The 27,201-nt window shown below is 34.1% G+C and overlaps 3 protein-coding genes across 6 annotated transcripts; 2 read left to right on the forward strand and 1 right to left on the reverse strand.

The window, feature by feature from the left end:
- Positions 1-595: 595 nt before the first annotated feature.
- Positions 596-7,916, reverse strand: LOC106173966 (uncharacterized). Its single transcript, XM_013555317.2, has 5 exons — positions 7,708-7,916; positions 6,373-6,442; positions 5,126-5,286; positions 4,585-4,707; positions 596-2,222 (listed from the first exon to the last, which is right to left on the reverse strand). The coding sequence occupies exons 1-5, from the start codon at positions 7,903-7,905 to the stop codon at positions 1,968-1,970; spliced, it is 807 nt and encodes a 268-aa protein (XP_013410771.2). The 5' UTR covers positions 7,906-7,916; the 3' UTR covers positions 596-1,967.
- Positions 7,905-14,406, forward strand: LOC106173965 (putative deoxyribonuclease TATDN3). Of its 3 annotated transcripts, none has more exons than XM_087004429.1 (12): positions 7,905-8,039; positions 8,549-8,581; positions 9,305-9,378; positions 9,695-9,740; positions 10,068-10,103; positions 10,328-10,390; positions 10,583-10,660; positions 11,713-11,744; positions 12,206-12,261; positions 12,654-12,766; positions 13,383-13,463; positions 13,960-14,406. In XM_087004429.1, the coding sequence occupies exons 1-12, from the start codon at positions 7,986-7,988 to the stop codon at positions 14,101-14,103; spliced, it is 810 nt and encodes a 269-aa protein (XP_086860555.1). In that variant the 5' UTR covers positions 7,905-7,985; the 3' UTR covers positions 14,104-14,406. The 3 variants fall into 3 exon arrangements, with proteins under 3 accessions (XP_086860555.1, XP_086860556.1, XP_086860557.1); XM_087004430.1 differs by having other exon boundaries at positions 13,386-13,463; XM_087004431.1 differs by lacking the exon at positions 8,549-8,581 and having other exon boundaries at positions 7,930-8,039.
- Positions 14,407-15,382: 976 nt separating this feature from the next.
- On the forward strand, positions 15,383-26,606 carry LOC106173967 (ADP-ribose glycohydrolase MACROD1). 2 transcript variants are annotated; one of them, XM_087004427.1, is made up of 10 exons: positions 15,383-15,727; positions 17,071-17,208; positions 18,687-18,821; positions 19,128-19,226; positions 20,433-20,453; positions 21,105-21,208; positions 22,272-22,302; positions 22,974-23,053; positions 24,183-24,327; positions 24,571-26,606. In XM_087004427.1, the coding sequence occupies exons 1-10, from the start codon at positions 15,469-15,471 to the stop codon at positions 24,927-24,929; spliced, it is 1,371 nt and encodes a 456-aa protein (XP_086860553.1). In that variant the 5' UTR covers positions 15,383-15,468; the 3' UTR covers positions 24,930-26,606. The 2 variants fall into 2 exon arrangements, with proteins under 2 accessions (XP_086860553.1, XP_086860554.1); XM_087004428.1 differs by lacking the exon at positions 15,383-15,727 and adding an exon at positions 15,799-16,224.
- Positions 26,607-27,201: the final 595 nt, after the last annotated feature.

Raw genomic sequence — 27,201 nt, forward strand, 5'->3', positions numbered from 1 at the left:
ACTACAGAAAAAGGCAAATATACTGGGCAAGCTTGAACCAAATACCCCCTGTAAGTTAAATGAAGTTGTGATCACTGTTCTGCAACTGGACAGCTGCAGACAAACAGCTGAGGATATAACCTAGTATGCCCCTTTGAACAGATTAAATAGAAATACTTTAAAGAATTTTTTTTTTTGACTGAATACTTTAAGTATTAATTTCTCCCAATGTAAAAATAATCAATCCTATTTAATAATAATTTAAAGGGCCTCGATTCTACATTAATTTTAATTTAATTTTAGTTAAATGCTCTTCCAATATTTTTCACAAAATGTATGTCCTCAAGTAGTCAAATTATTCATTTGGCTGAATAATTTTGCATTTGAAACATTGTGGCTTGAAAATAAATAATAGATAAAAATATATTTTGACTACGTTACCGCAGCATTGTTGTTAATAACAAGTGTAGAACATTATGTAAAATAATGCATTCTGACTGGATTGAGAAATTGAGTAGCACAATTTTAACTTTAATTAGCGAGTTCTACGATAAATATAATGGTCAAGCATCAACAAACAGAGACATCTGTCAAAAAAAAAAAAAAAAAAAATTCATTCTGACTGGGAGTCTTGTTTTATTTTAAGCATACAAATATCATTTATTTGTAATCAGCAACAAAGTTACTCTAATAAATGCATTATTTACAATGATTATGCCAGCTCCTACATTCTTTGTCTATTTGCAGTAGTAAATGTTATGTCTTGGAGATACAATAAATATAAATACAATTATTTCATCCAATCAATATTTTATATTGATTAACATGCATAATTCAATGCAGATACCCTTTAGTTGCAAGTAAATAATGAAAATAAGGTTAAACTATTTAAGTAGAATATACACAATAGGTATTACTTATTTTCCACCAAAGAACCAAAAGTTCATTTATAAAATCCAGAATTTATTACAGTTGGAAGGATGCTCGTCTTAAACAGTCTCAAAATAAATCACCATACATTGTTACTACTGCCATAAAGTGATAAAAATATTGACCAAAGACATAATAAAGTTTATAGAAGCCCTTCTGAGGATTTGAGACTTTAAAAAAAATTGTCCAAGATCTTTACTTCAAGCATATGAGCTGTCAGCTCACAACAGCTCAACAGTTGTTGCAATGAAATGGTGAAGCAGTGAAGTGAAAACAAAATGTTTGGGTATAATGTATAAGATGTGAACTATGTGATCTTCATCTCACAGAGAGATTAGCTCTTTGAATGTGTTTGTTCTGCACACATAACATACAGCTAAAGGTTACTAATTCTTCACTCCAGACAAGTTTACTGTTTTTATACTCTCTTTGCAACAATTACGGTTGTGATAATTTCATATCTGAAAGATATAGCTTATTTTCTATATGAAGACATGTAAAATAAAAACCAAAACTCCATGAACTGTCTCTTTAACAAAATAAAAAGGGATCCTCTTCACAGATACAAAAACTAAAACAAAGGAGCAAAACACATATTATCATTACAAGGATATCTACAACATTCTATCCTCAAGTAAGCAAGATGTACTCCTGTCATAAAATGACAGTGGCATATCACTGTGCTTTATTTTAAAATTTTCTCCAAATTACCAACAGAATACAAAAAACATAAAAATTTGAGATGGGAGTCCATTAAAAATTACTAAATTGTAACTGCAAAGCAAAAATGTATAATTGTTTATTTTTCTCATGAATCTTTCAGCCTTATAACATTACATATGAAGAGTACAGTTCATAAACCTATTGAAATATACTATGTACTCCCCACATAACCTAAAGCCACAAGTTCTAGAATCAAAACAAGAGCACAGCAAAACATGGTAAAAATGCTTATTAAAATGACAACTCAATATACACATTTTAATCCAGTCTTTACTCATCTGTCTTCTGTTTATCATTCCCCAAACCTTATATAATAATAATAAAAATTCTACACATTACTTCAGCTTGTACCCTCTGTGTCTCTTACTGAGCCTCTCTCTGTTCAACACACAGGCACGCTTTGCCTTCTTTGGAGATGCCGGCATCTCATCGGGATTAAGTCTTTTACGAAGCGGTGTCATCGAATCTGCCATTTTGTCCTCTTCAGGCAAGGGGTTGAAAATCACATCGTCAGTTTTTGATGTCATGGCAGAGTTCATCTTGAGAGCTCTCTGTAGTTGCTCAAACTTGTCAACTGTTTCTGGCAGTGTCTGTTGAAAGGAAAAATTATGTGAACAAGTACATAATAGTTCAATTATACTTGATTTCTATTTTACTGTTAAAGGACAACTCAGTGGGTTAGATATATGTATAGAAGCAGGTTCTATGTAAAACTTTGATCAGATTTGTGTTTTGGGAGATTGTTTATTATTATATGAATAAGTCTGGGTCACAAAAGTCCTGTTAAGACAACTAGAATAAAGAATTAGAAAACGAAAACTATTTATCATGATTTCGGAGCACAGCCAGAAGTACTTCCGGCTCAAGGTCACGACCTCGATTTTCCCACGCTTACGACCAATCACAGCAGGCTTCAGTCAGAATGAGATATAGACGTCACGACTACACAGCGAAACTTGTCAGACATGTAAGTGCCGCCTGTCCATCTTTTCGGTACATGTACCCATCAAAAACAGAAAACGTAAAGCCCAAAACGCTCTTATACACGTAACCAACTTTGTATGAGCACAAATATTGTCATTTATTGTGAACAGGATAATATGATAATCAGACACACTTGAGACCTGTGAAGCGCATACTCACGTGTCGAGGAGTAGTTTCGCCATTGCCTCGTATGTGAGTCCTAACTCAGCTTTAAGTGTCCTCCACCGCCCCACCTCCCTCCCAACATACACAGTCTGAGTGCTTCTTCGTCTGTCTCTAATTTTCTTTCGTATCTTTCGAACTGGAGTGGCTATTTTCTTTCGCCCCCTTTTGTCGCTCTCCTGTTCAGACTTGACGCGCGTCTGAGCCATGTTTGCTGTTTTGGCGCCAAATAGTAACATCCGGGTCTCAGCCGTAGTACTTCATTCATAGTAAACCGCGAGACTTAGTGAGAAATTGCGCGTTCTGAAGCCGTACTGTGAGGTGGTAGCTGAGTATTTAAGACGAGTCGTCTTTTATTATTTAATGGAACTTAAAAACGGTATTAGGTAGCTTCATTTTCTGAACGGTTTTGGATAGGATATACCTTGGTCATTATGGGGAAATTGGTGAGTTTTCCAGGAAAATTCATTTTCGTGCTATTTTAAGGGTTTAACGCACTGAGACTGTCTTTAAACAATTGACCTGGTAAACCTTTTTTTTTTTTTTTTTGCCTTAATAAGATATTCATTTCAGCCAATAAGTCTGTGCCACACGGATTTTTGAGAACAAGAAAGCTTCATTTATTGGTAGGGTGGACAGTCTAGACAAATTGCAGGAAAGCAAGTGAATGAGACCATAATAAATTAAAGGTGAACAGCATTTTGTCTGTGTACAGAAGTTATATGGTCTGCAACAACTGAAGGGGAGACTACTAAATTGATGACGCTGGTTCAGTAATGTGAACCCCCTAAATCTTTGCAGATTTCAAGGCACCTTCCTCTCTTCCTCCTGTCCGATTTCCACTACTGAGATAGAGGGCATTTAGAACAAGTTGATCTGTGATAAACAGTTCCGCGGACTAAATATGGCTCATTCACTTAAAAGTAATCCCCTGATGGCCTCCACACATGCCGTCACTGCAGAGGCTTTGCAATTAGACCTCAGAGCCAAGATTTTATCCATTTAATGGCATGTGGGAAGGGGGGAGACCATCAGGGGATTAAGTGGCACTGCTTTTAAGTGAGGATGGCCATATTTGGTCAGCTGATCATCTGTTCTGAATATCCTCATAATAAGTAGTGGTATCTTCTGATATAAGTCAAGGTTATGATACAAGCCAAGAATAATAAAAGATGAATTTTGACTTTTTTGGCCCTCAACTTGACTGTTAAGTTGTATTGTATACAGTGATTTAGGCAATAGCTAACTTCATTCTATAATGTACAATGTACAGTTATGCTGCACTGAAGAGCAGATTACTTTCTTTTCACATCAGTTTATGCTAGAGCTTTCCAAATTGTGAAAGCAGGAGGATAAATATACTCTTCTGTCTACCTGCTATGTATGTTGGACCATAGTCTCTGTATTTACTGTCTTTGGTTTATTGACTTTAAATGTAATGTTGGAATTGTGAAATGAAGAATAAATTAAAATTGTGTAATTGAATTTTGTTAATTTACAATGAAAAAAATTCTTAATTAAATGAAAATAGTGGTATTATTTTGAAGAAATGATACTGTGTTATTACAATGCAAGAAAGTATTAAAAGAGGGCGGAAAAGGATCAATTAAAAAAATTCCTCTTTCTCCCCAAGTTGTATAGCAGATTAGCCCCTCCCTTCACAATATTTTGGTGTAGTTGGACTCCCTTGATAATTGCGTAAATAGTCAATCCTTTCCATTTGGACTCCCTGTAACCAGTAGAGTGAGCACAGGTGGAATAACTGTAACAATGTGTTAGGCAACGCATATATATCTAAAAACTTACCTTCATTAAAGTTTTCAAGTCTTTGCAGGTCCTCCCTAGCCTTGCCTGTAAATCATCAAAAGACTTGTCCAGAGACGTGGGCTCCTGTGTGATGGAACTCTCTGTTTTGACAACAGCACTAGTCTAAATTGATATATGGGATATAAATAGATTTCGTCAAACGATTGCAATAACTTAAAATAAATTTCTCAAAGCTATTGGATCACTTGTTGTGATCAGTTTTCAAGAAACGTGACCTTTTTCAACTTGCTGCTTTCCATTAGGACAGACAGGATAATAACATACATGATAAAACTATATCAGTTTCAGAAAAAATACTCTATCACACATAAATATTTTTGAATATGTGTAAGTCCATAGAGAAGATGGCATAGTCTACTCTAAAAACTAGATAATAGGAATGGTATTCAAGTGGTCGAAATTAACATTAGTTTGAAAGCAATTACTTCAAATATGTACACTGTGCAAGAGAATGTAAAAGAAAACACAGCATTGGTAGAATATTTATAAATGTGAAGATATAAATTAAATTCATGCCTACCAAGAACTTCTTTTCGGCCTTCCCCTCTCTGCATAAATATTGGGTGCACAAAAGCGGGCAATGCTTTCTGCTCCGTGTGGTTCGTTTGATGACCTGATCAAGAGCCGGTAGTAAGGTGGTGTTTACATAATTTCGTCTATCAAGATTTATGGGTTCTAATTCTGAAAAACAATATGAAGAACTGGTGGACAAATTGAAAGCAAAATTCACTTGAACACAATATCCAAACTAGAAGATTTAATGAAAATTTGAATTGATCAGTTGACACATTTAGTGGACTACATACACTCTTAACTCACTTTAATGAATTAAAATACCAACATACTCAGAATTCTCTTTAACTGAAAAAATAAACTATCAATACACAGACAATATGTCATTATGTTGTCAGAATTTTTTTTGCAAATAGGCCATAAAATATGAGCAAGAGTTACTACAGTGTATTCATTAGCCCATTTCACATCGAGCAGTATATTTTTAAAACTGGACTACTCCACTTTGAGAGATAGACAACTTCATGGCTTGGCTATTACTTTTGCCCCTATTCCACACTGATTGTGAATTCAATGAACTGCCAAGAATTGATAAATCCCAGGGTTCTTAGTTTAATTGTGGGAAATTCTTTAAGCTCTGAACTGATTCTTATTTATTCTGAGTCAGTTCCAGAATTTCTTATGAGATCGTAAAATCAGCACAAAAGTTTTGAACCAGTCTTCTATTTATCACCAGTTGATGTTCTTACTCCAGTTCTAGGACAAGTGCTATTGCTGCTCTATGTTGAATGTCCATTTTGGAAGTGAAGCCCAACCAAACTTAGTTCTACCAGATATGTGTAAAATCTCACGATTCCATATGATTTCTATGAACAATGCATCAATTCCTGAAGTAAAACCCCCTGTAGCATAATTGCATGTTAGGACCTCTCAAAGTAGGCGGTTGGACGGTCCACTTAGATGTATGCCTCAATGTGAAAAAGGAACTTAGCTTACCTGGACCCAGTTTCATCAACACTGGATAGTGATATCCTCTGGATAACATTATCCATTAGATAAATTTGTTATCCTAAGGACAGTTATCCTGAGGGTAACGTAATATTTCTTACAGGCTAGATACTTATTTTCGTCCCTGATATTATTGATATCCAATGGTTAAAAAGGGCTGCAATCCTCAGAATATTCAATGGATAATGTTATCCATAGGATGGCGCTATCCATTGTTGATAAAACTGGGCCCAGATGTTACCTTACCATCTGTAGCTGCTTCAGAACTAGACTGGCAATCTATCTGGATGTTCACATTGAAGGCATTGGCATAAATCTGTAAATAAATTGGATGAACTCTGAGGTATAACAAAAGTAATTTGAAATTTGCCTCTCCTTCTTTTCCCACACTGTGACTACCTTAACAAAATATATCTCCTTCTGACAAAGTTACTTACGCACAGTTTACTTTTATGTATTCTACTTTACTAACTTTCCATCACTGATCAATGCTAGTGATGGAAAGTCAGTATTTTGAGCAACTGACCCCTCCCCTCCCCTTCCAATGAAAAGAGAGAATTACCCAAATACCTAGTTTAAATGTAAATAATAGGTATGATTGATAAGATTTTTGAATACACAAAGTTCCCATTCCAACATGGGAAATATAAGATTTTCATACAGGGTATTGACGAACCAACTCCTGATACCTTGGCCTCATAAACCCTCAGAAAAAAATGAAACATATATAATATTCAACAATGATAGACTCACTCTTTAAGAAATAGATCAACTTTCATGATCTTAATGCAAAAACCATAAGTATCTGTGTCTGTACATAAAAATCAGTAAAATCGCAGGTGTTTTACAGCAACTTCAAAAACAGAGCTTGGTATTAACACACATCAAAATTCTTTTGTGATGGGAACGTCAAAATTTAAGATGGATTCATCAAGCACATGAACAATCTAAAACATATTAAGGCTGCAGAATTGGATAAAAGCAGAAGATTTAAGGAGGAACTGGTGAACAACAAAGCAGGAAGATCATTAGGTATATTGAGGGCAAACAAGGGTGATTGTCAGAATAGTTGGGTGAAATAAAGTCCCAATGATATACATGGACCCTAGCACAGACCAAGTACCAGTACTCAGGCCCGTAGCCAGGGGAGGTTCGGGGGGAGGGGGGGTTCGAAAGAAAAATTTGATCTTGGTACATTAAGGTTTTATGGGAAAAGGTCCACTTTTTCAGAAAAAGAATCCCCCTTTTGAAATTGCTGGCTACGGGCCTGTACTACTGGGGGCGTCTCGATAGTCCGAAGGTTCATTGGTCCGAAGGTTCATTGGTCCGAAAAGTGGTAACATTTTCATCGATTTTTTTAATCAAGGGTTCATTGGTCCTTCGGAATATCGCTACGGCCCCGTACTACTAGTGCCAAAGTTCCGAGGACTGGTGATGATTTTATCGAAAGAGAGGGGGAAATGTAATCAAATACTTCTGGATTATTATCCATGACAACAACTTGAATGATGCAGCAGACTTCAAAAGTATTCAAAAATATCACTTCTAGTTCAACCAAACCGCTGTTTATAGTTTACTTACCTCTGTAAATCGTTGCCTCAGTCTTTCTTTTTGCTCATCAGTCCAATCTACATTTTTACTTATGATCTTTCTTGTTTCATCATTCACAGCACTAATTATTTCGTCGACACACTTTGAACTAACACATGATATTTTACTGTTTACAAAAACTTCACCGTCGTCCGCCATTTGTAAATTTCCGCGCTGGCATTGGCGCATGCGTATTAGGACCCTGATGCGGAAGTGGCTCACGTTTGTTGTGTTTTGATTTTGTCACAAACAGAAAATTATATCCGTTCATGGCAATAGTCATAGATGCACATTGTCATTTGGCAGCAGAGGAATTCGACGAGGTGAAGTTTTGTGATTGCATTTCTTTCTTTCACTGATATGAAAATAATTATCTTTGGTAAACAGCGGTGATCGCTTGTTCAACTGTAATCAAAACAGTACCCTGTACGATCTTCTTAGTTCTGTTTGGACTGTAATAGAGTTGGTACAGTAGTGTTACTATTAGTGTTAGTAATGATAACAGTAATGCCATAAGTTTTACTTCTTTAATTTTGATTCAATTTGGTGTGAGATGATTGGCACCAGAGTGACAATTCCTTTCTACTGTACTGTACATGGACGGTACCGGTACTTTGGTAGATTTGTTTTGTTTCATGCTAAGTATGCAGTCAGATCAGAAATAGAGGCAACGGAGGCTACCCCCCCCCCTCCACGGGCCCATTTTTTCTTGTGAGTTTGTTGTGAGTTTATTTTTTGACTGACATATTTTCAGTTTTAGCTGTGCTACATATACCTGATTTCATATTTTACTTCAACAAATTTAATTGTTATCATTTATCGTTTATTTTAGGACATAGATGATGTCATAACAAAAGGAAAGGAGGTAAATTACTGAGTATGTTTAGATTTTTAACACTTAAATAGCCAATCTGATATGATGATGATGAATTGCAAATTACTAGGCTCCCTTAACCAGAGACAATTAACACCTTAAATTCTTTGGTCCTGTCTTATTACTGTATAAGCAAAGTCTGCAGTGGCTCAGTCATGCAAAATCCATGCTAAAGCAACAACAGATGTAGTTGGCCAGAATATTACACAGATTGACACATTATAAATTGGTACTGGATTGGATGTTCAAATCTGGAGTATATATCTTGCATGCAGCAGTTCATATTTATCTCATAAATTTGAGTACAGGTTGTAAAAATATGAATTTGAAATAAGTTTAAAAGGCTGTATTCTAAACATACAATATTAAACATGTGGTATGAATGTTAACAATTAGAAATGTATAAGAATTAATGTAATATAAGCATGCAAAAATCTCAATTTTTTAGGAGTCTCTTGTAAGAATTTCAATCATTAAACGGACATCTACTGGTGCCAATTATGTTAATTGTAAATTAGGCCCCATTCCCACAGACACCATATCAGTCTAAGTGGATTGACCCAACTCTGCAAGCATGTCATTCAGTTAAGCTGATTGTACTTAACGAGAGTCCTTGCAGAGTTAGGTCAATCCATGTACAGTAGACAATGACATCTGGGTATGGGGTCTTACATGTAGTTCTCTTTTAAATCTGTGGATTCAATCTTTTACCAGGCAGGAATTGCTGCTGCAATCGTGGTGCCAGAACACTTTGGAGAATTTCAAAAAGTGTTAGATCTCGCAGAGAGGTACAGTGGCTTTATTTCTAGTTATTAATCAGTCTCTGCTTGTCAGTTGTGCTTAAACAATGATAATATTTAATCTGAGATATTTTACTACAAAGTGAAGGTACTTTTCATAATGGAAATGATGGCTTGATTATGAATATCATGGTTGTCAAACATCTGGCAATTCACACTTTGTCACCTTTTATTTCAAAGTTACAATTAAGAATTCATTAGGTCACTATCAGCATGCCTATGTCATGTCTGGTAATGGCAAAGGTATGCCATTTATGAAGTTAATCATAAATATTTTTTGAAACTTCTGTTGAACATTTTCTAGGTATCCAGATTTCATAGCCCCATGTCTTGGGGTCCATCCTGTCCAGGTAAATAATGATTTTTAAAGTAATACTGTATGTATATTATTCATTTTTACTTACTAGTCAGCCTGTTCACTAATGCAGTTGTGTTTGTGTGAAGCTCCAAATTTATGAATTAATCTCTTAATTTTTTTTATAAATGCTAACAGACAATTTCTTAATGTTATATTGATTATGTGTAATTAGAAGCGAGACGTATAGGTGTCAAGATGTTTTATAAGTATTGCTACTTAATTTTGGGAGTTGGTACAATGTTTGGCAGGGTAACCATTACCTGAAAAGACTTCAAGTACTAAAAAAACTATCTGTACCATTCTTACTTGTATGTTTCAGGGTCCAAACCCAAATGAAAGAAGTGCTTGTTTGGAGGTAATGGTCATGCAATGAATGTTGGGCATTGTATGATTTTCTGTATCTTTTTAAAATGATTTCCAATGTCTTTTATATGAAAGATCCTAACAGTTTGCAAATGTTTGTGAAATATAATGTAAGCTGTTTTTACATTATATGTACATTGTCAGAAGCTCATGCTCCTGTACAAGTTATTTAATACTTCTTAAATCTTTATTAACCATTTTAATTTCTGTCTTAAGGATCTTGATGAGGCCAATCCTTTCATTGAAAAGCACCACGACAAAATAGTTGGTATCGGTGAGGTAAGTTCACATGTTGATAAGAGGCAAATTTCCAGTTATTGAGTTAACATATTGGTCAGTGAAAACTAAGCTGGCAATGTCTTGTTTGTTGTTTATGACAAACAGAACAACTCTATTAATGATATCAAACATTTCTTTTGTTTTAAAATTTTGAGTATTTGAGCATATTTGTTGTCAGCAATTTTATTTTAGGTTGGCCTAGATTTTACACCATGGTATATTAAAATGCCCCAAAACAAAGAGGACCAGAGGAATGTATTCATTAAACAGGTAAACTGTTAATTATAGTTTTAAAAATGGTTATACATTTTCAGCTTTGTGAAAGGTAATTACAATGGATATGTAAATGAGATATGTATGAAAGGGTTTGGTTCATACTAAAGCAATATAAATGTTATTACATGAAGAAGGGATTTTGTGCTCACATGACCGTGACACTTGATTTTGACCTTCCTCATTGTTGTTCACCCATATATAGTACATTCAGTTGTTATCAACAGTAACATTAATTCTTTACAGCTGTTATTATTTTCAACAATGTGCACGAACGTTGCACTCGATCTACCGACTGCAGACTGAAACAGCCATTATCTGATGATCTGCATTTTTAAAGTTTTTGAGAACTTAAAATGGTTTGTAAGCGACAGATACAATATGAGTCACTGAGCTGTATGTGAAATATTGCTAGTGTGTTGTCGAGGCGCTGTGTTGTATCTGGCTTAAGCCACAACTACTACACTGCTCTTGCAATATTGTACACATTAATTGGTAGCATCCAGAAATTTGAAGATCCTCTAGACAATTCCTACATTTACTGAGAATGAACGGGCTAGTAACTGTCATTTCAAAAATGGATCTTTTACCATAAAAAAACCTTCATGTGCCTAGATCATATTTTACCCAGAGCCAACCTTTTCCCAGCTAAAAAGGGCTGTTCCTATGAGAGTACTGTAGAGTTGTTGTCTAAACATTTATTGGCTCTGTTGCCATATGTTTCAATTTCCAGGGTTGTTTGATATGTGTAATTTTGGTATAATTGTTTTTATATACAGACAGGTACCAGTACAGTAGTAGTTGTAGTAGCACTTTTTATTGTTAAACATACTTTTCAGAAGACAGCTGCCGTTGGTATTTATGTATGACACAAAATCCTTATAGTTTTAGTACCTGCAATATTTATGATGGTCATGCTTCCTTTGTGGCGACTGACTTTAATATTGTAGAGTACAAAATATACAGTACAAAATATATATATATCTTCAAATATACATCATTGCCATGCTTTGCTGTGCTCCTTAAATGTGGTTCTTTTCCCTTTCCAGATAGATATAGCCAAGAAGTATGATCTTCCTGTGTATGTATTAAACTTTGTATTATCTACCAACAAAGACAATTATTGCAGAAACAGCCATGCAGTAACTTTCAATGTTGAGATCGATTAGATTTGGAAATTTTCATTATTGATGATGATCTATGAAATTGATTGTAAGTGATTTGAATATTGACAGTTTGGGATACATTAGATTTTATGTTTCAAAATTATAGAAATAAGAATTTGATTTTATGTGATAAACAAGGCTAATGTGCATTGAATTGATCTGTGATCTTTTCATTATATTTTAATGTGGAAAAATTATGAGATGGCTTCTTAAAAAAACTGACTAGGAGGCCATAATCAATTATTAATCGGGACATAGCACTTTCCACTTTGGATGCTGCCATGGCAATTGAGGAAAATGTTGACTTTGTTCTGGTTGATAATTTGTCCATTTATTTAGGAATGATCTTTTATTTAATAAATATCCTTTTATTTAGGAATGTTCACTCCCGATCTGCTGGAAACCATGCAATAACTTTGCTCAAAGAACAAGGTAAACATTTTATGTCCGATTCAATATTTATCAAAATAATATTTTAATGGTTATAGCTCTGTGACCAACTTCAAATATAGAAGAGGTAATGATAGAAATATGAATATATTTTATAATAATTTAAAACTGTAATTGGAGGTACAAATCCAATAACAAAAAGATCAGATATAAATTTGTTTTATGTCACTTAGATGCATGACTGATGGTCTTCCATCATTTTGGGTGTCACCCAGGCTTTGTTGCATGGCTTCTTTACAAATTTAAGCAATGCATATAACTCTCTCTCTCTCTCTCTCTCTCTCTCTCTCTCTTATTTATTATTATTATTATTATTCAAGACTGAAAAGTCATAAATAGTTTTTAAGATTATAGATTATATCTGTATACCTCAGGTGTGTCCAAGGCTTTGTTACATGCCTTCAGCGGTAGAGCCAGTGTTGCCATGGAGGGAGTTCAAGCTGGCTATTATTTCTCTTTTCCTCCAGTTATTGTTAGGAGTGAACAGGTGATGACCATTTAGGCTGCATTATGAAAAGATGATCCACAGACTGGTTCGTGGATCATATATGCCGACCCCACTTAAAAGCTATGCCGCTAATATGCGAATGGTCTCCCCGCACAGGCCAAACTACAGGGGCCTAGCAATTTAACCTCGGAGCCTATATTTAATTCGTCAAAGTGTTAGGCCCCAGCAGGCCTGGATCAGCAGCATCACTTTTAAGCCAGTCAACCATATTTGATCTGCAGGCGTGTTAATCTGTGCAACAGCATGTTCTGAAAGTACCCTGAGAGAATTTTAAAACTTCTTTGTGTTTGAATGTTACTATATCATTTCCATGAAACTATTTATGCATATTGTTTCACATTAATTTCATAACTAGTAAATTCATTCTCAAAGTAGTCCTTTTAGGATTGTTTACATGTCAGTGAAGGATTTTATCACTTTCTCTTTAGTTAATCCAGTACATTATAATTTTCCTACATTTTTTCTTTACGTGGAAATTAAAAGTAATAGAGTGCAGTTTGAATGTAAATGATTTATTTAAATTATCTTTTTTGATAATGAAATTTAAATAAATATTTTGTTTAAAAAAATGTTTCTTCTGTTAACTTTACCTAAGAAGCAAAAGCTTTTGGCAAGACTTCCTCTAGACTGTATGTTACTGGAAACAGACTCCCCTGCATGTGGACCAGAAAAGGGGGTACGCCATATTGAAGTCCAATACTTGTTAAATACTAAGAAAAGCAGTGTTTGATTACACCATGTACTAATATAAAAGAAAAAATATATGGGATTCCTTGTTAAGTTATTTTTAAAACAATATCCTGTTGATAACTTTTAAAAGAGATCTGATTTTGTTTCCAAAATACCAATACAAAAATGTCAAATATTTCAGAAACAACATCTTTTTTTGTTATAAGTGCACTCTTCTTTATGTATTGTTTCAGTGATTTATATTTTGAAGTGATCTCTTATTTCATTTGGTATTATATTAATAGAATTTATCATTGAAACCTTACAGTTCAAATTTTCATCTTTTTAATTTCTGTATCATTTTGTTCATTTTAATTTAATGTAATTGTAATACCATACAGATTTTATTTTCATTTAAAAATTAGAAACAGTTCAAAGAATGTGTGCACCTAAAGCAAATATTCACCAATCACAAGAAACAATACAATTTTTCTGTCTTCCAGGAACGGAATGTCCCAGCTAATATTACTCTCTCCTGTGAGTATATAGCTCAAGTGAAGAAAGTGGATAAAGAAACCGTGATGAGGATCACTACTGAAAATGCACTCAAACTTTTCCCAAAACTAAAGAATTTGGTGAAACTCTGATACAATTTTTCATAAATAAGAATGTTTTCATTATTATTGAACCAAGTACACAAACAGGGTACAGTTCATGCATGCTAGCAATATGTGAAGAAAACGGGAGCATGTGTTGAATGTACTGAAAAGTGCCCAACATTGATGTACAGTATTAACAAGATAGAAAGTCCATTGTGCTTATTTGAATGGTGCTGTCTTTGGTTAAGAGAACTTGTGCCAGACAAGAATTTTTGTCAGACTATAAGCAAAACCTTTAAGGTGCCCAGTGTAAGATTTTTTTTTTTTTTTTTTTTTTTTTTTTTTTTTTTTTTTTTTTTTTTTGCAAAACATTTGTACATGTACCCAGCAAATTTTCCTGGGGTAAATTGTATTTTTCTCTGACCAACCATGCAACCTTTGATCCTCCTTTTCTAACACCTGCCATATACCTCTATAACAATATGATAAAATTAAAAAGTCCTTAACCTACTATTAAGGCCTGAGTTTTTCAAACCCCACCATAATTATTGACAACATGATGATAAATATAAATGCAAGACGACTGAAAATTCAATAAAGCTAAATATAATACTTTCAAATGCATTTTTGTTTCTTTCTTATGTTTATTTATATTTCTATTGAAAAGATGTTTAATTGTTCATATATTTTTACTATTTACTCCTTTGACAAAGGTTAGAATGGTGGATTGTGCATATAGCAGAAGCATTATGCATCTTACACATAATTTAAAATGATAAATGATTGATACAATGTTTACGTTTGTTTATTAACTGTTCAGTGCCAAACTCCATGGGTCCTACCAGCCTAATTAGTACTGTGCGTATTTCTTAGATTATCAAACGAGTGACATTTTATGAATAGCATTTAATAAGGCCACGGCAAAATATTTTAATTAATGATAAAGATTGGTTTTAATTACATACTGTGCTATACACTACTTTTGAGTTAAATCAGGGAAAATCAATTAATATTTTCTTTAATTTAAATTTTTTTTTATTCTGCACCAATTAAGAGCCAATAGATATGTGACAGCCAATTATATGTAATATGGTTTTACATTGTAGGCACTTCCCTATGTAAATTTCTTGGTAAAAAAAGGTATGGTGTTTATAAGGAACCGCAATTATACATTTTTTGATAATATATGTACGTAGTAAACATTTTTCTCGGTGTGTACAATAGCTCTTAATAAGCTCTTAACTTCTGATGAAGTAAAATTGTTTATTCAATGTGCAGTCTTTCATTGAAACTTGAGTTCGTCGCGTCTTGGAAAAAGACAGTCCCAGAAATCATTGCTGGTTAACAATTTCCTATCACATTCACAACATGGTTGCCGCCTGACGAAATTCCATCAACACAACAGTTATCCTCATGCACAGATTACGAGGAATCCTGCATCTGAAACCTTCATTACTGGGGAAACAAACAGGGAAAGTCCCCAAGAACATAAGGTGTGAAGGCCAACCTGTTTTTCAGGCAAGAAGTCTAGGGGTTTCCCCTAAAAAATTGAAAATGTCTGACAGAAAAGTTGCGAAAACGAGTGACTTTGGCGACATAAAAAGAGAAGATTCTTCATCGCCGTCACATGAATCGCAAAGGCGTGCCAGCACTAAGTATGGGGCAGACAAAGGTCAGTATGAGAATCTTGATAAGTTGCTGTTCAAGTCGACTAAAAGAAGAAAGATATTACAAATCCGTTGTGATTTTTTCATGATCATCCAAATATTACAGAACAGGAAGAGAAGTAAGTTAATTAATATGGAGGTTTGCAACGTATTATTAACACGAAGAAGCTACTTGCTAGAGGATGTGCCCGTTTAATATATGGAGCCAAATTCATTTTCTTTTTCTTTCATCATGTGGGGATTTCCCCTTGACATGTCCAATGAAGTTTCAGTTCCTAGGTGAAGGTTATAATTCCTATCCAGTGGTGAAAAGGCACAGCTTGAAGGCCTAATTTTTTTGTCTAGGCTTTACAACATATATTTAAGGAAGTTGTAGAAATTATGGGCATTGTGTTATCATGCCTTGATTTCTTAACTAAATTCCTAACTCGAAGGGCAACACAGTTAAGAAGTGGAGACCCAGATGATAGGTATAATGGTAACATGTTGGAGGAAACGAAAGGTAAATGCTGAACAGTTTTACACAGTGAATAACATGCTGTTGCTAATGAGCTTACCCTGCTCTGTATGACTAATCATGGAAATATATTTACTTTATTTACAGACTGACACATAAATCTGTACATAGCCATCACCTGCCTCTTTGTAATGACTGCCACCTTTTACTTCCTTTTTATTTTCATTTGTAAAAACATCAAAGGAAAATAGTGAAACTTATTATTCTCAAACTAACAGGTATACTTCATAGGACCATGTATGCATGGAAGTATAACTGGAACAGAATAGAAATGGGTGGGGGGCGTGACGATTACCAGCAATTTCTTTATCAAGAACTGAACCCTAAGAACTGAAGGCAGCAATCACAGAAAAAAAAGGAAAATCTCCAAAGAGGAATATGTTTGAGTGTCTGACAATATTTGTGACATACACAAGTGTGTCTCTAACATTGACAAAGTCTCAGAATGAAAAATACTATGTATGTTTGTACGTGTACATGTGTTCTGTTTTTCCTTGCATATTATGCCAAGGAATTATGTACAGTATTTCTATTCATAGCTGTTTCAATATAGTCAGTCTTGTATTATTTTTAACCAAGAATTGCACCATGTACTCAAATCATGGGATTCTTGATAGGGATTCTATAATATATCTGACCTTTCCTTTGCCCAGTCTCCTTGGATAAAAGCCAACAGACTATTTTTGATGTGTTCAGACTTAGTGATCTGGCATTTCACAATGTATTTTGGTTTGAATTGAGTTATTACTTTTGAGTGTTTTCTTTCTTTCCAAAACTGAATATAACTATAGATTCCTTAGATTTATTGCATTCAAAATTTTCTATTTTTAGAAACATATCTAACAATGCCCCTGGAAGAAAAGAGAAAAGTTTACAAATGTGGCCGAGACTACATCACACCAGACAAGATTCAGAATTGGCCTTTGTATGTTCAGAACAGGCGTGGGAAGTATAAGAATAAAGGTGCAGGTATGTGAAGAGTAGAGTGTAGAAGAAGTGCAATTTGATACTCAAGTCTATTTTTTGTGACCCCTTTTGTCTGCTTGCTGTGGACCCCAAAGGATCGGGTTTTATGTAATTCAATCATATTTTCAGATATGCTGAAAACTATTCAGAATGGTTGGACATTTGGACCGGCAGAAATGAAAAATTTGCCGGACCGAAAATCACCCTATGCGTTTGAGACAGATACTACCAGTATTATTAGTGTAGCTAACTTTGTTTGTGAATGTGATAGGTTTGAAATGGAAGGGGAAAACGTTTTGGGTCTTAAATAATTTTATTAGTGAAGTATGTCAAATGATGGGCCCAGCACATAGCCAGAGATAGGGCCAAGTGGAAAGAAGTGACTGTGGCCCTATGTCCCACACGGGAGGAATGATGATGATGTCAAATGATGACTGTGAATTCAAAATTGCAGCTCTCAAAACTCTTGTCGGTCCTTTGGACCAACCAAGTCCAATTTTTTACCGATCCAGACAAATTTTGCCGGTCATGAACGATCGGACCGACAGTTTCAGCATGTCTGTATTCTACCATATAAATTATTTCTAACAAGAAACACGGTACAACTAAGCAAAAATGTTCATTAGCTTGGTAGTTGGATACTAAATGAAAATTATTAAACATAAGGGGTCAATCTACCTGACATTTATAAGAGGGTCCTGGCTGCTATAACACCTAGCAGTCAATGAGTAACAATATCTACTCACATCGGTCTGCTGAAAGCCTACATCCAGGTTGACCATAAGCTAACAATATGAAATTTTTTTTCGGCTTGTGCTTGATGTGGGAGAAACAAATAGATGCAGCTGAAATGTGGATTAATCGAAGAATGTTATGCATCTCGTGGTGGAAAAGAAAAACGAATGACAGTGTTCTTGAAGAACTCTGTGTTTAACTGTTTGTTAATCACAAAGTATTGAACAAGATCAAAGAAAGGAAGCTTATTTTTCTGGGCCACCAGCTGCAATTGGAAAAATCTGAGTTTTTTACATTAAATTTCAAAGCGTGGCAGGCTGAGGTTTAGATAGAAGGACAACATACAAAAATGAACAAGAAAAAGTTTAAAAGAGATCATGAGGATGGCACTTAATAGAAAGAAGTGAAAGGGCTTGGTCCATGGAGTGTGCCAACAATCTTTGGTATACAGACGATCAGGCTGATGATGACAATGAACTAAGCAAGAAGTTTTCCAGCTTTCAGCTTCAGTGTTCCGTTCAACAGTATTCTGTGTTGCCTGTTTTCTTGGTATAAGTGGGACAATAAATGTTTGTGGTAATCTGGGATGGAGGAGACATGAAGTGTGTGTGTTAAACAATCTTTGTGACAGTCATATTATTACTTTGCCTTTTTTTTTTTTAATTATATCTTGCTTTAGGTTTAAGAAGAATTGTGGGGTTTGACAAATGAGTAATCATTTTAAGAAAATTTCCATATCATTTCAGATAAAGTTCAGCCAAAATTTGAAGTAAACCAGACATTGAATCAGAAGATAGCCTTGTTCAGAGGAGACATAACTAAATTAGAGATTGATGCCATAGTAAATGCTGCCAATAGCTCTCTAGCTGGCGGAGGTGGAGGTAGGAAAACGCAACCAAATTTGCCCTCACAGAAGCTAATGAAATCCAAATTTGGAAAATTGCTCTTTCTGGAAGTTGTTTTTTCTAGTGATGTTATGCTTTAAACAAAGATAGTTTCAGGTAATAAGTTATGAGTCTGAATATAAATGTTTGATACTGGATTATAATCTGGGTCAATAAGGCAGAGAAATGAAAGTGTGGACAGTTTTTTTTTTTTAATTCAAGTTATAACAACTATTCGTATGTGATTCATATTTCACAATAAATGCATCACGTAGCCCCTTATTATTTTCCCTTTTATATTAGTTGATGGAGCCATCCATTCTGCTGCTGGTCAAAGACTACTGCAGACAGAATGTAAAACTTTGGGCGGCTGTAAGACTGGAGAGGCTAAGATCACTGGAGGTGGGTATACCTCATGTATTCAGTGTCCTACCTAATGTATTGAATTCACTGTGAAATGGTACTTAGTTAAGATCACTGTTAACTTTGACACCATTAATTCACAATCACATAGGAAAGATGTTTTCACATCAAACATGTACTAGTATAGTGGCATACCTGATGCATTTGATACATTAGATAAATCATAGCATGCAAGTTAAGTTCAGAAATATCATTGTGGACATCACTGAATTGTATTGCCTGGCTTTATATGGCTTATATGTATGCTAAGTTATCCAAACAAAGTTAAATTTTAGTTGCTATTTAAAGTATTGATACTTTTTCAAGAACACTCAAATCTTAAAGAAAATTAAGATGCTGAGTGTTTTGTTGATGTATTAGAGATCTACTTAATATATTTAAAGCAGTGAGGTCAGTTGGTTTAGTCAGTTGACCAAGTCAGCTCACTCCACCATTTTGGATCTCTATGACCACTGCAAGAACCAGATTCGTCATCAATGAGTTATCAATATGTAAAAGTTATTTTTTATAGTTTTAAAAATTTGTGATCATATAACAAAGCAGCTGTACACTTTGGCATCAGTCATTTATCACAGGTTTAAATTGAACCTGGGCAGGACATGACCTCAGCCAAAGTCGGTAATTGAATATTGTTTTAAAGTGACACTTCATGGGATCTTTCTGCCAAAATTAATATCTAGTGATTCTCTCCCTACATTTCCAAATCCCACAAAGCCACATTCATATCTTGTGAAGCTTCTTATATTTCCCAGTTAAGACTCTTAAGACAATAAGACCCTTTAAATAAAGTTTATCTGAACCGTACCTTGTGTCGTTATTTCCTTCTCATCATCCTTACTGTAGCCATCACTAGCTTGCAACGTCTGTGTTATAAATGGCACAGGCCCTGATATAGAACACCCTGCCATTTTGTTGTGAGAAAACAAGGCCATGTATATGGTGACAGAATGCCATAATAATGACTGGCCGGTCAATATAAAGTAAATTATCATATTGAAAATGGGATAAGACATCCAAGTGCCAGAACAATAATTCACGTGTTGGAAAAAATTGCCCTTTACCCCAGGAAAATTCATTTTGGTGGGGAAAATCCTATGGAGTTGGCCTTTCAGGTTAATGGTTTGATTTGACCTTTGCATTTACTTTGAAATTAGATAATTGTATTATTATCTACTTTCATTGCAGGATATAAGCTGCCAGCCAAATGTAAGTAACCTTTGTTCAGTTGATTGTATGTTCATGTGTTTGCAATTGCACATTTTGCTAAATAAGCAAAGTTCACAGAACTTTCTTATTAATAATTGTAAGTGATGTTAGTTCTTACAATTATGTTATCAACTCAAATATTATGAATGTGATGAACTGTTTATGATATTATTTCTGTAACTTTCTGCACAGAGAAGATACGATTTTTAAGATAATATTCAGTGTGTAAAAGTACTGGCAGAATTATTGTATGATGATAAAAGTATTCACACTCATTTTTTTTTCATGGCCCAAAAATATTTATTCACCTAGTGTTTACCTGTATAAAGATGTGAAACCTCTGACATGCACTGTAATGTAAAACTAAAAGAGTAATCTGCAATGAATAACACATTTAGTTTTTCTGTAATACCAAAATGAAAAAGAGAAATGGATCCATGGCTTTATAAAACAGGGTATAAGTCAGGTTTTGAAAAGTGGTTGCCCCCCTCGAGAAATATCTCATGTCCAGCAGTGGAAGTACTTGTGGTCCAGCGAAACTAAGTATTACCTGAAAGAAGATGTGCATTTGACGTTTTTCTTATTTTTTCTGCAAATCACGAAAGGTTTTATTAAATGGCAAAGAGTTAAGACAAATTTTTGGTGTTTCAGATGTAATCCATACTGTTGGTCCAGTGGGTGAGAATGAGGACAGATTGAAAAGTTGCTACGTGTCTTGTCTGAACCTGATGAAAGAGTACAAACTGAGGACAGTGGTAGGTGATAGAACTTCTAGCACAAGAGAGATTGGGTGTGTGCAGTGTTTATGTTAGGGGGAGTTTGTGTTCAGTAGTCAGTTTATGTTTGTTAATTGTAATTGAATTGTAACATTGCAACCAAAATGTTGAAGTTTTATATTTATAATGCAAATACTTAAAAATTTCAAAAGACGTAGGTATATTTTTAAAAGTTAGCATATATTAAAAAAGGTGTTCTTGCATGAAATGCCAAAAATTAAAAGTGCAAATTTTAATTTTTGAATGAAATTAATTACAAAGAAAGTGGGATAAAAAAAAATCTTTAAAAAATGTTTTTAATATGTGCTATTTGAGATAATTATAAAAATGATAAAAGAAGGCCTGATGATGAAATCTTTCTATATGAGATAATTATGGAAATGATAAAGGAAGGCCTGATGATGAAATCTTTCTTGACTTGCTCTCTTTCATCCTTCATGATATACAGACACTGTTATGTCTGTTGGAGGTTTGTTTGGCAAAAAGACCAACTTTGTATATTTTCATATGTTTATTCAAATCTGATAGTTGGCTTTTTACGGTGAAAGGCAGGTCTTCAAACATTCAATTTGTTATTGTGTTGCAAAACACCACAGTTATTGTGGTGTTTTGCAATCCAGTTAACCATTATGTGTAAGGGGTTGATGCATGTTAGAATTATTTCAAAATCTTTTGTTTCAAGTTACTAGAAGTAACCTTATTTGAACATTGAACCTGTACACATGGTTTAAATTGAGAACTTGTGTAAAATGGCATGCAAGGAATAAAGGGCAAATATACAGTGAAGTTGGCCACTGATATTATTGCAAAGTGGGATAAATTATTTCAGTGTTCACTGGAATTTGCCAGTTTTACCTAAAATGGAGCAATGGAAATTACTTCTTTGTCTAAAGTGTTTAGTTTTTTATTGTGTAATCGATTTGTTGATTATACAAAAATCTTGCTCTCATATTGTATGCACCTATCAAAAGATTGGGAATAATGACAAATAGTAGTGCTTAAAAAGTTTTAGAATTTACTCTTTTTCATTCATCTTTCCCAGGCGTTCCCCTGTATATCCACAGGCATATATGGTAGGTACAGCTGAGACATGTTATGTAATATATTCAAATGCAACTGTCAAAGATGTGAAAAAGGGAGGTGTTAACTTTTATTAATTTCCTTTTAGAAGCACTCATTTACATCAGCTGAGTGACCTAGATTAATGTTGTTATATCTTTACTGCTGAACAGTTAGCAAATTAATGTAACTGGAACGCTACATACAAACGTGCTAGCAGAAGTAATTATATCAAGATTCTATTACCAAGATTTATTTTGGGTGTCTGTGAAATTTTTAAGGTTTTGTCTTCCCATAGTCCTGTTATTAGATTGTTTGTTGTGATTGTACATAATCACAGCAGCAGCGGTGTATTATGATAAAATGAAGTTCTGTCCTATTTTGTTACAGTAAAATATAAAGTGGTGGATGCTGTTTGGCTATATGATTTTTTTCTTTACGCCAAATTAAACATAGATTTGTGTTTTTTTTTAGAAGTGTGATTTAATTGTATAGTAAAAATAAAAACAATTGCATGTAATTGTATAGTTGAGCAAACTTAAATGATATTTATAGGTATTGTTTTGCTACAGTAATCAAATTACTGAAATCACTTTAAACTCTGCTTGCATGTATTGAATTTATTTTCAGACATTAATAAATTATTTTTAGATGTACTATTTTGATTGTTTTTACATCATATTAGGTTATCCCAATGAGCCTGCCTGCGATACTGCACTATCCTGTGTTAGAAACTGGCTTGAAGAGGGAGACAATGCAGATACTGTAAGTGACCACTTAATTATAGTAAAATGTAGCTAAATGCTGAATATGCTCTAGGTTGACTACAAAAAATGTGAAATATTTTGCAGGAATCATTGCAATTCTAGGAGCAATGGCAGAATTAGCATTACAGGCCTGCCAATGCTCCTAGAATTGCAGCTATGGTTCCTGTATTTTTTTAGGAATCCTATAAAAGGTTCTTATATATTTGATTGAGGTTTGTGTATTGTTCTACATTATCAATTTTTATGGAGACCCTGTTTAAAGGTAATTGCAAAGTCATTGATGTCCTCTTCAGAGGGAAGTTTGGAATTAATACTGGTAAAAAACAAGTAGATTTTTTCCACAATGCAATGAAACATAAAAACTTGTGTCATAGGGTGGTATTGCTTGGTTATTTATTTGACTAAACATTTGGAAATTTTTCAGAAAAATACTTGTTAATGGGTTAACAAGTAGTACTGAGTCCTTTTCTCCAGAAACTTTTTGTATTAATGGTTTTTTAGAAAATGTTTTGGCATAAATATTGAACTAAGGGATCGTTCACATGGAAAATCTATTTTCTAAAAATCTAAAAATCTATTTGCGGTATCTTGTGATCACGGTCTGTGCCCTAAATACCCCACGGCATAATTACTGGCAGCGCGAGCCAGTTACTTCCAAAGCCGTAATTAATTCTTGGTGCTGCCAGTAATTACACCGCGGGGTATTCAGGGCACAGACCGTGATCACAAGATACCGAAAATAGATTTTTAGAAAATAGATTTTCCATGTGAATGCAGCCTGAATAAAAAACAGGAAGCAAAATTGGACCTTAGTCCTGTAAAGGAACTTTCGCACTTATTTAGTCATGTAGCAAAATACATGTCTAAATTTTTTATGAATCTTGAATGCTTGAATACTTGCTTGTTTTATACACATTAAAGCTGAGGCTAACAAAAGGCATCAGTTGATGGTTTCCTGACCCGAGCTCATTTATGAAGCACACATTGATGTGTAGCAATTTCAGCCATGATTAGGCAATTATTAAATGTCCCAAAATCATATTAAAAAATCTGTCTGGATTTCAATCTTGCCTGCATTTTTTCTACATTCAAATTAAAAATAAAGTGACATCTCTCCTTTTTTCCAGGTTGACCTCATAATATTCTGCCTATTTCTCCCTGTGGATGTTGGATTCTATGAGAGCAAGATGTTGGATTATTTTCCTCTTCCATCTGACTTTTATGGAGGAGATGGCGACAATGGCAACAACACTTCCACTAAAGATGATAAATGCAAGTGTTTAAAATAGAATAGCACTAACAAAAAAATATTGAATTTTGTTTAGATTATCCGTCAAAAAACAGAAAAAAATGAATTGTTATTTTCTACTTAAAAGATCTTTGATTCCTAGAATTTAACTATGAGAGAAAGTAACCACATAGTTACTTTTTTTTAAAGTATGAAATAAATCACAAAAAAAATATGCATGAATGAAAGAGATGAAATTTTTACTACTGCAAAATTTCTTTTTTTAGCAAAATCAGTGGAGAAGACGGCAGCAGCTGGTTCCAGCACCACCCAAGCTGAAGATACATATATGGATGTTGCCATGGAATCACAGCCAGAGGAAGCTCTGGAAGAGACATCTAACACCCAACCAATGGCCTCACTAGATATGGAAGACGATAACATGCTCACTTCACAGAGCTCTGAATTAGACTCAAAAGAAGGCAACGGAAATGATGTGGAAATTGAACAGGAAGGTCTTCATAGCACTAGAGAAGAAGCAGCGTCTGGTGTTAAGATTGATACCGAATTGAAAGATAGTTTGCCAAATAAAGAGAATCTTGATCATGAGGATGGTATACAGGATCAGGCACAAGCCAGAATGTAAACTCATTTAATTTACTTTCCATAACTCACAGCTACAAATATGGTCAAAAAAATTCAAGAATAGATATGGGGATGACATAGGCCAGAACCTAATACACATATCTGGACCTTGGCTGTAACTATGATATAATATAAATATAAGTTGTAAACTTGCTGCCTTAAAGGCCGTATCAATCATATGTTTTCCATTTTTTTTTTAAATCCTGTCCTTAATTGAAATGAATTGGAAGGAAAGTACTATGATAATTGGTTTACAGATGTTATGTATTATACATAATTGATTAAACAATGAAATGAGGTTTGAATTTCCTTGAAATAATTTACATATTCTGGTAGCCTAGGATAAGAAAAAATCATTAGTATTGTTTTTATTATTACAGCAACTTGATGTTTCTTTTGTAAATAATCTGTATATGGGTGGTGATTAACAGTGCCCAGATAATAGACAAAGTGGGAAGTTAAAATGTATTGTGAAAAATAAAAACGTACCATGTGATTCAGTATTATTGCAATTCTATGGGTTGAATTAAATGTGTAAATGGAATATGTCTATTCATTTAGCAGTCATTTTGAAGTTCTACATATAAATAATGACTGCTGCAGATTGGTTTTCCTTCATTTTTTCATGTTTTAATGAAAGAATATTGTACAAGGGGTCAAATAAGCCTCAGTAAATTTCAGCAAGAAAGCCGAAACTTTTTTGACATGTGGAAATAATACATTCTCAGTGTTATTCTAGTCTAGTGATTTGTTTTTGTTACTGTAAACATAAACATATCTGAAATGCTAAACAATTATAGTGAATGGGATGAGTGATTAAAGTTTGATGAATTTTACTTGGGTAAAGAGCAATTTTCTCCTACTCACAATTTATTTTTCAACCCGTCGCTGCTCTTGAAATGGATGTCATATTCCTTTTTCATTTTATGACTTAGTTCTAAATGACTGGCCAGTCATTTAGAATGACGTGGTCTTCCTGATATTCACCTTCATGGCCTCGCTTTCACACAGGAAATGGTGTGATGTTTTATATTGCAGCCCTGTACTGTGGACAATACAGATGTAAGCTGTCAAGGAGGCTGAGAAGACAGTGACACTCAATATGCCTCAGATAAACTTAAGATTTAAGGGTTTTAATCATCTTTAATTAATGCCTGGATAGAAGAAGAAACTGCTCAGAATAAGAATATGACTAAGGGGAAATTTTTAATGCATGGAGAGTACCTTTATGTCAGTTTAAATTATTTCCATTTGACCATTTCAACTATCTTCTTAATAGCCAAAGATGTATAACATGACAACAGATGTGCTGCTATTGTCTATTTGTCAGTAAAAATAGTGAGAGACAGAGACTTGGTGGTGAAGGTAACAAAATATTATTTTTTTCTGTTACATAGGGAACAGGGCATCCAAGGTCATTTGGACACTTTTTAAGGCTCTTAATGTTTAAAACCTCACTTATGATATAGTATAAAGTACATATTTTATTGTGTAGAGAAAAGTTTTTGTCAGTGAAAAGGCTCATTTTGTTTGTTGATTTTTTATGAAATCAGCAGAGTTATAGAGATATTTGACATTAAAAAGTTTTCAAGTGATTTGTTAGTTTTCTGTCAAAATGTTCTGTATATTGTTTTTGTTTGCTAACTAAATTCAGAATAATTAAAGATACTGAATTTTTTATGGTCTTGCTTTATTGTTGCATTACATGGTTACAACACCCTAAAACAGTAATCACTCAAAGGATGCTTAAGTATATTCCCAAATCCCATCAGTAAGCATGCTGTTCCATCTTGGTTTTAAGTCAATAATTTAAAGTGTTCTGTCAACTTTAAAGGAATTCTGTAAATCGGTGTTGATATTTTTGACCATCTGATATATTCAAGTTTGTCTCGTGTATGGTGACTGAAAAACTGGATTAACATCAGAATTCTCTGCCGTCAAAAGAGATGGACTGAATTTATCTGCCCAACAGAATACAATTATTCAGGTAAAAGCCAAAATGTTGATATCCGAACATGGTTAATAACCTTCGAGGCAAGGTATCAAAGAACCCACATCTAAAGAATAAAATTTGGCATCAGTCCACGTTATAGTATTACCATGTGAAACCAATATAATCAAACTTTGCAAAATTTTTTTTCAACCTCAATGTGCAATTTGTGTATGATGTTTAATACAGTCTGTGGCATTTAAAACACTATCCCCAAGCTAAATGCTAGTAAACAAATAAGCTGGACAGGCAAAACTTTGTAGATTTGTGCAGTCACTGGCTG

Source organism: Lingula anatina, chromosome 2, assembly GCF_051362555.1.
Source record: "Lingula anatina isolate TDL-2025a chromosome 2, LinAna3.0, whole genome shotgun sequence".
NCBI classification, from domain to species: domain Eukaryota; kingdom Metazoa; phylum Brachiopoda; class Lingulata; order Lingulida; family Lingulidae; genus Lingula; species Lingula anatina.

What these genes read in the sequence shown, in the direction of transcription:
- LOC106173965 (XM_087004429.1), top strand. Translation starts at nt 7,986, where the DNA reads ATGGCAATAGTCATAGATGCACATTGTCATTTGGCAGCAGAGGAATTC. An exon ending in AAAGAAGTGCTTGTTTGGAG is followed by an intron (nt 10,104 to 10,327) that starts GTAATGGTCATG and finishes TTCTGTCTTAAG; the next exon opens with GATCTTGATGAGGCCAATCC. An exon ending in AACTTTGCTCAAAGAACAAG is followed by an intron (nt 12,262 to 12,653) that starts GTAAACATTTTA and finishes TGTATACCTCAG; the next exon opens with GTGTGTCCAAGGCTTTGTTA.
- LOC106173966 (XM_013555317.2), bottom strand. Translation starts at nt 7,905, where the DNA reads ATGCGCCAATGCCAGCGCGGAAATTTACAAATGGCGGACGACGGTGAA. An exon ending in TTCTGAAGCAGCTACAGATG is followed by an intron (nt 5,287 to 6,372) that starts GTAAGGTAACAT and finishes ATTGTTTTTCAG; the next exon opens with AATTAGAACCCATAAATCTT. An exon ending in AGGCCGAAAAGAAGTTCTTG is followed by an intron (nt 4,708 to 5,125) that starts GTAGGCATGAAT and finishes ATATCAATTTAG; the next exon opens with ACTAGTGCTGTTGTCAAAAC.
- LOC106173967 (XM_087004427.1), top strand. Translation starts at nt 15,469, where the DNA reads ATGCACAGATTACGAGGAATCCTGCATCTGAAACCTTCATTACTGGGG. An exon ending in TAAGTATGGGGCAGACAAAG is followed by an intron (nt 15,728 to 17,070) that starts GTCAGTATGAGA and finishes TTCTATTTTTAG; the next exon opens with AAACATATCTAACAATGCCC. An exon ending in TATATCCACAGGCATATATG is followed by an intron (nt 22,303 to 22,973) that starts GTAGGTACAGCT and finishes ACATCATATTAG; the next exon opens with GTTATCCCAATGAGCCTGCC.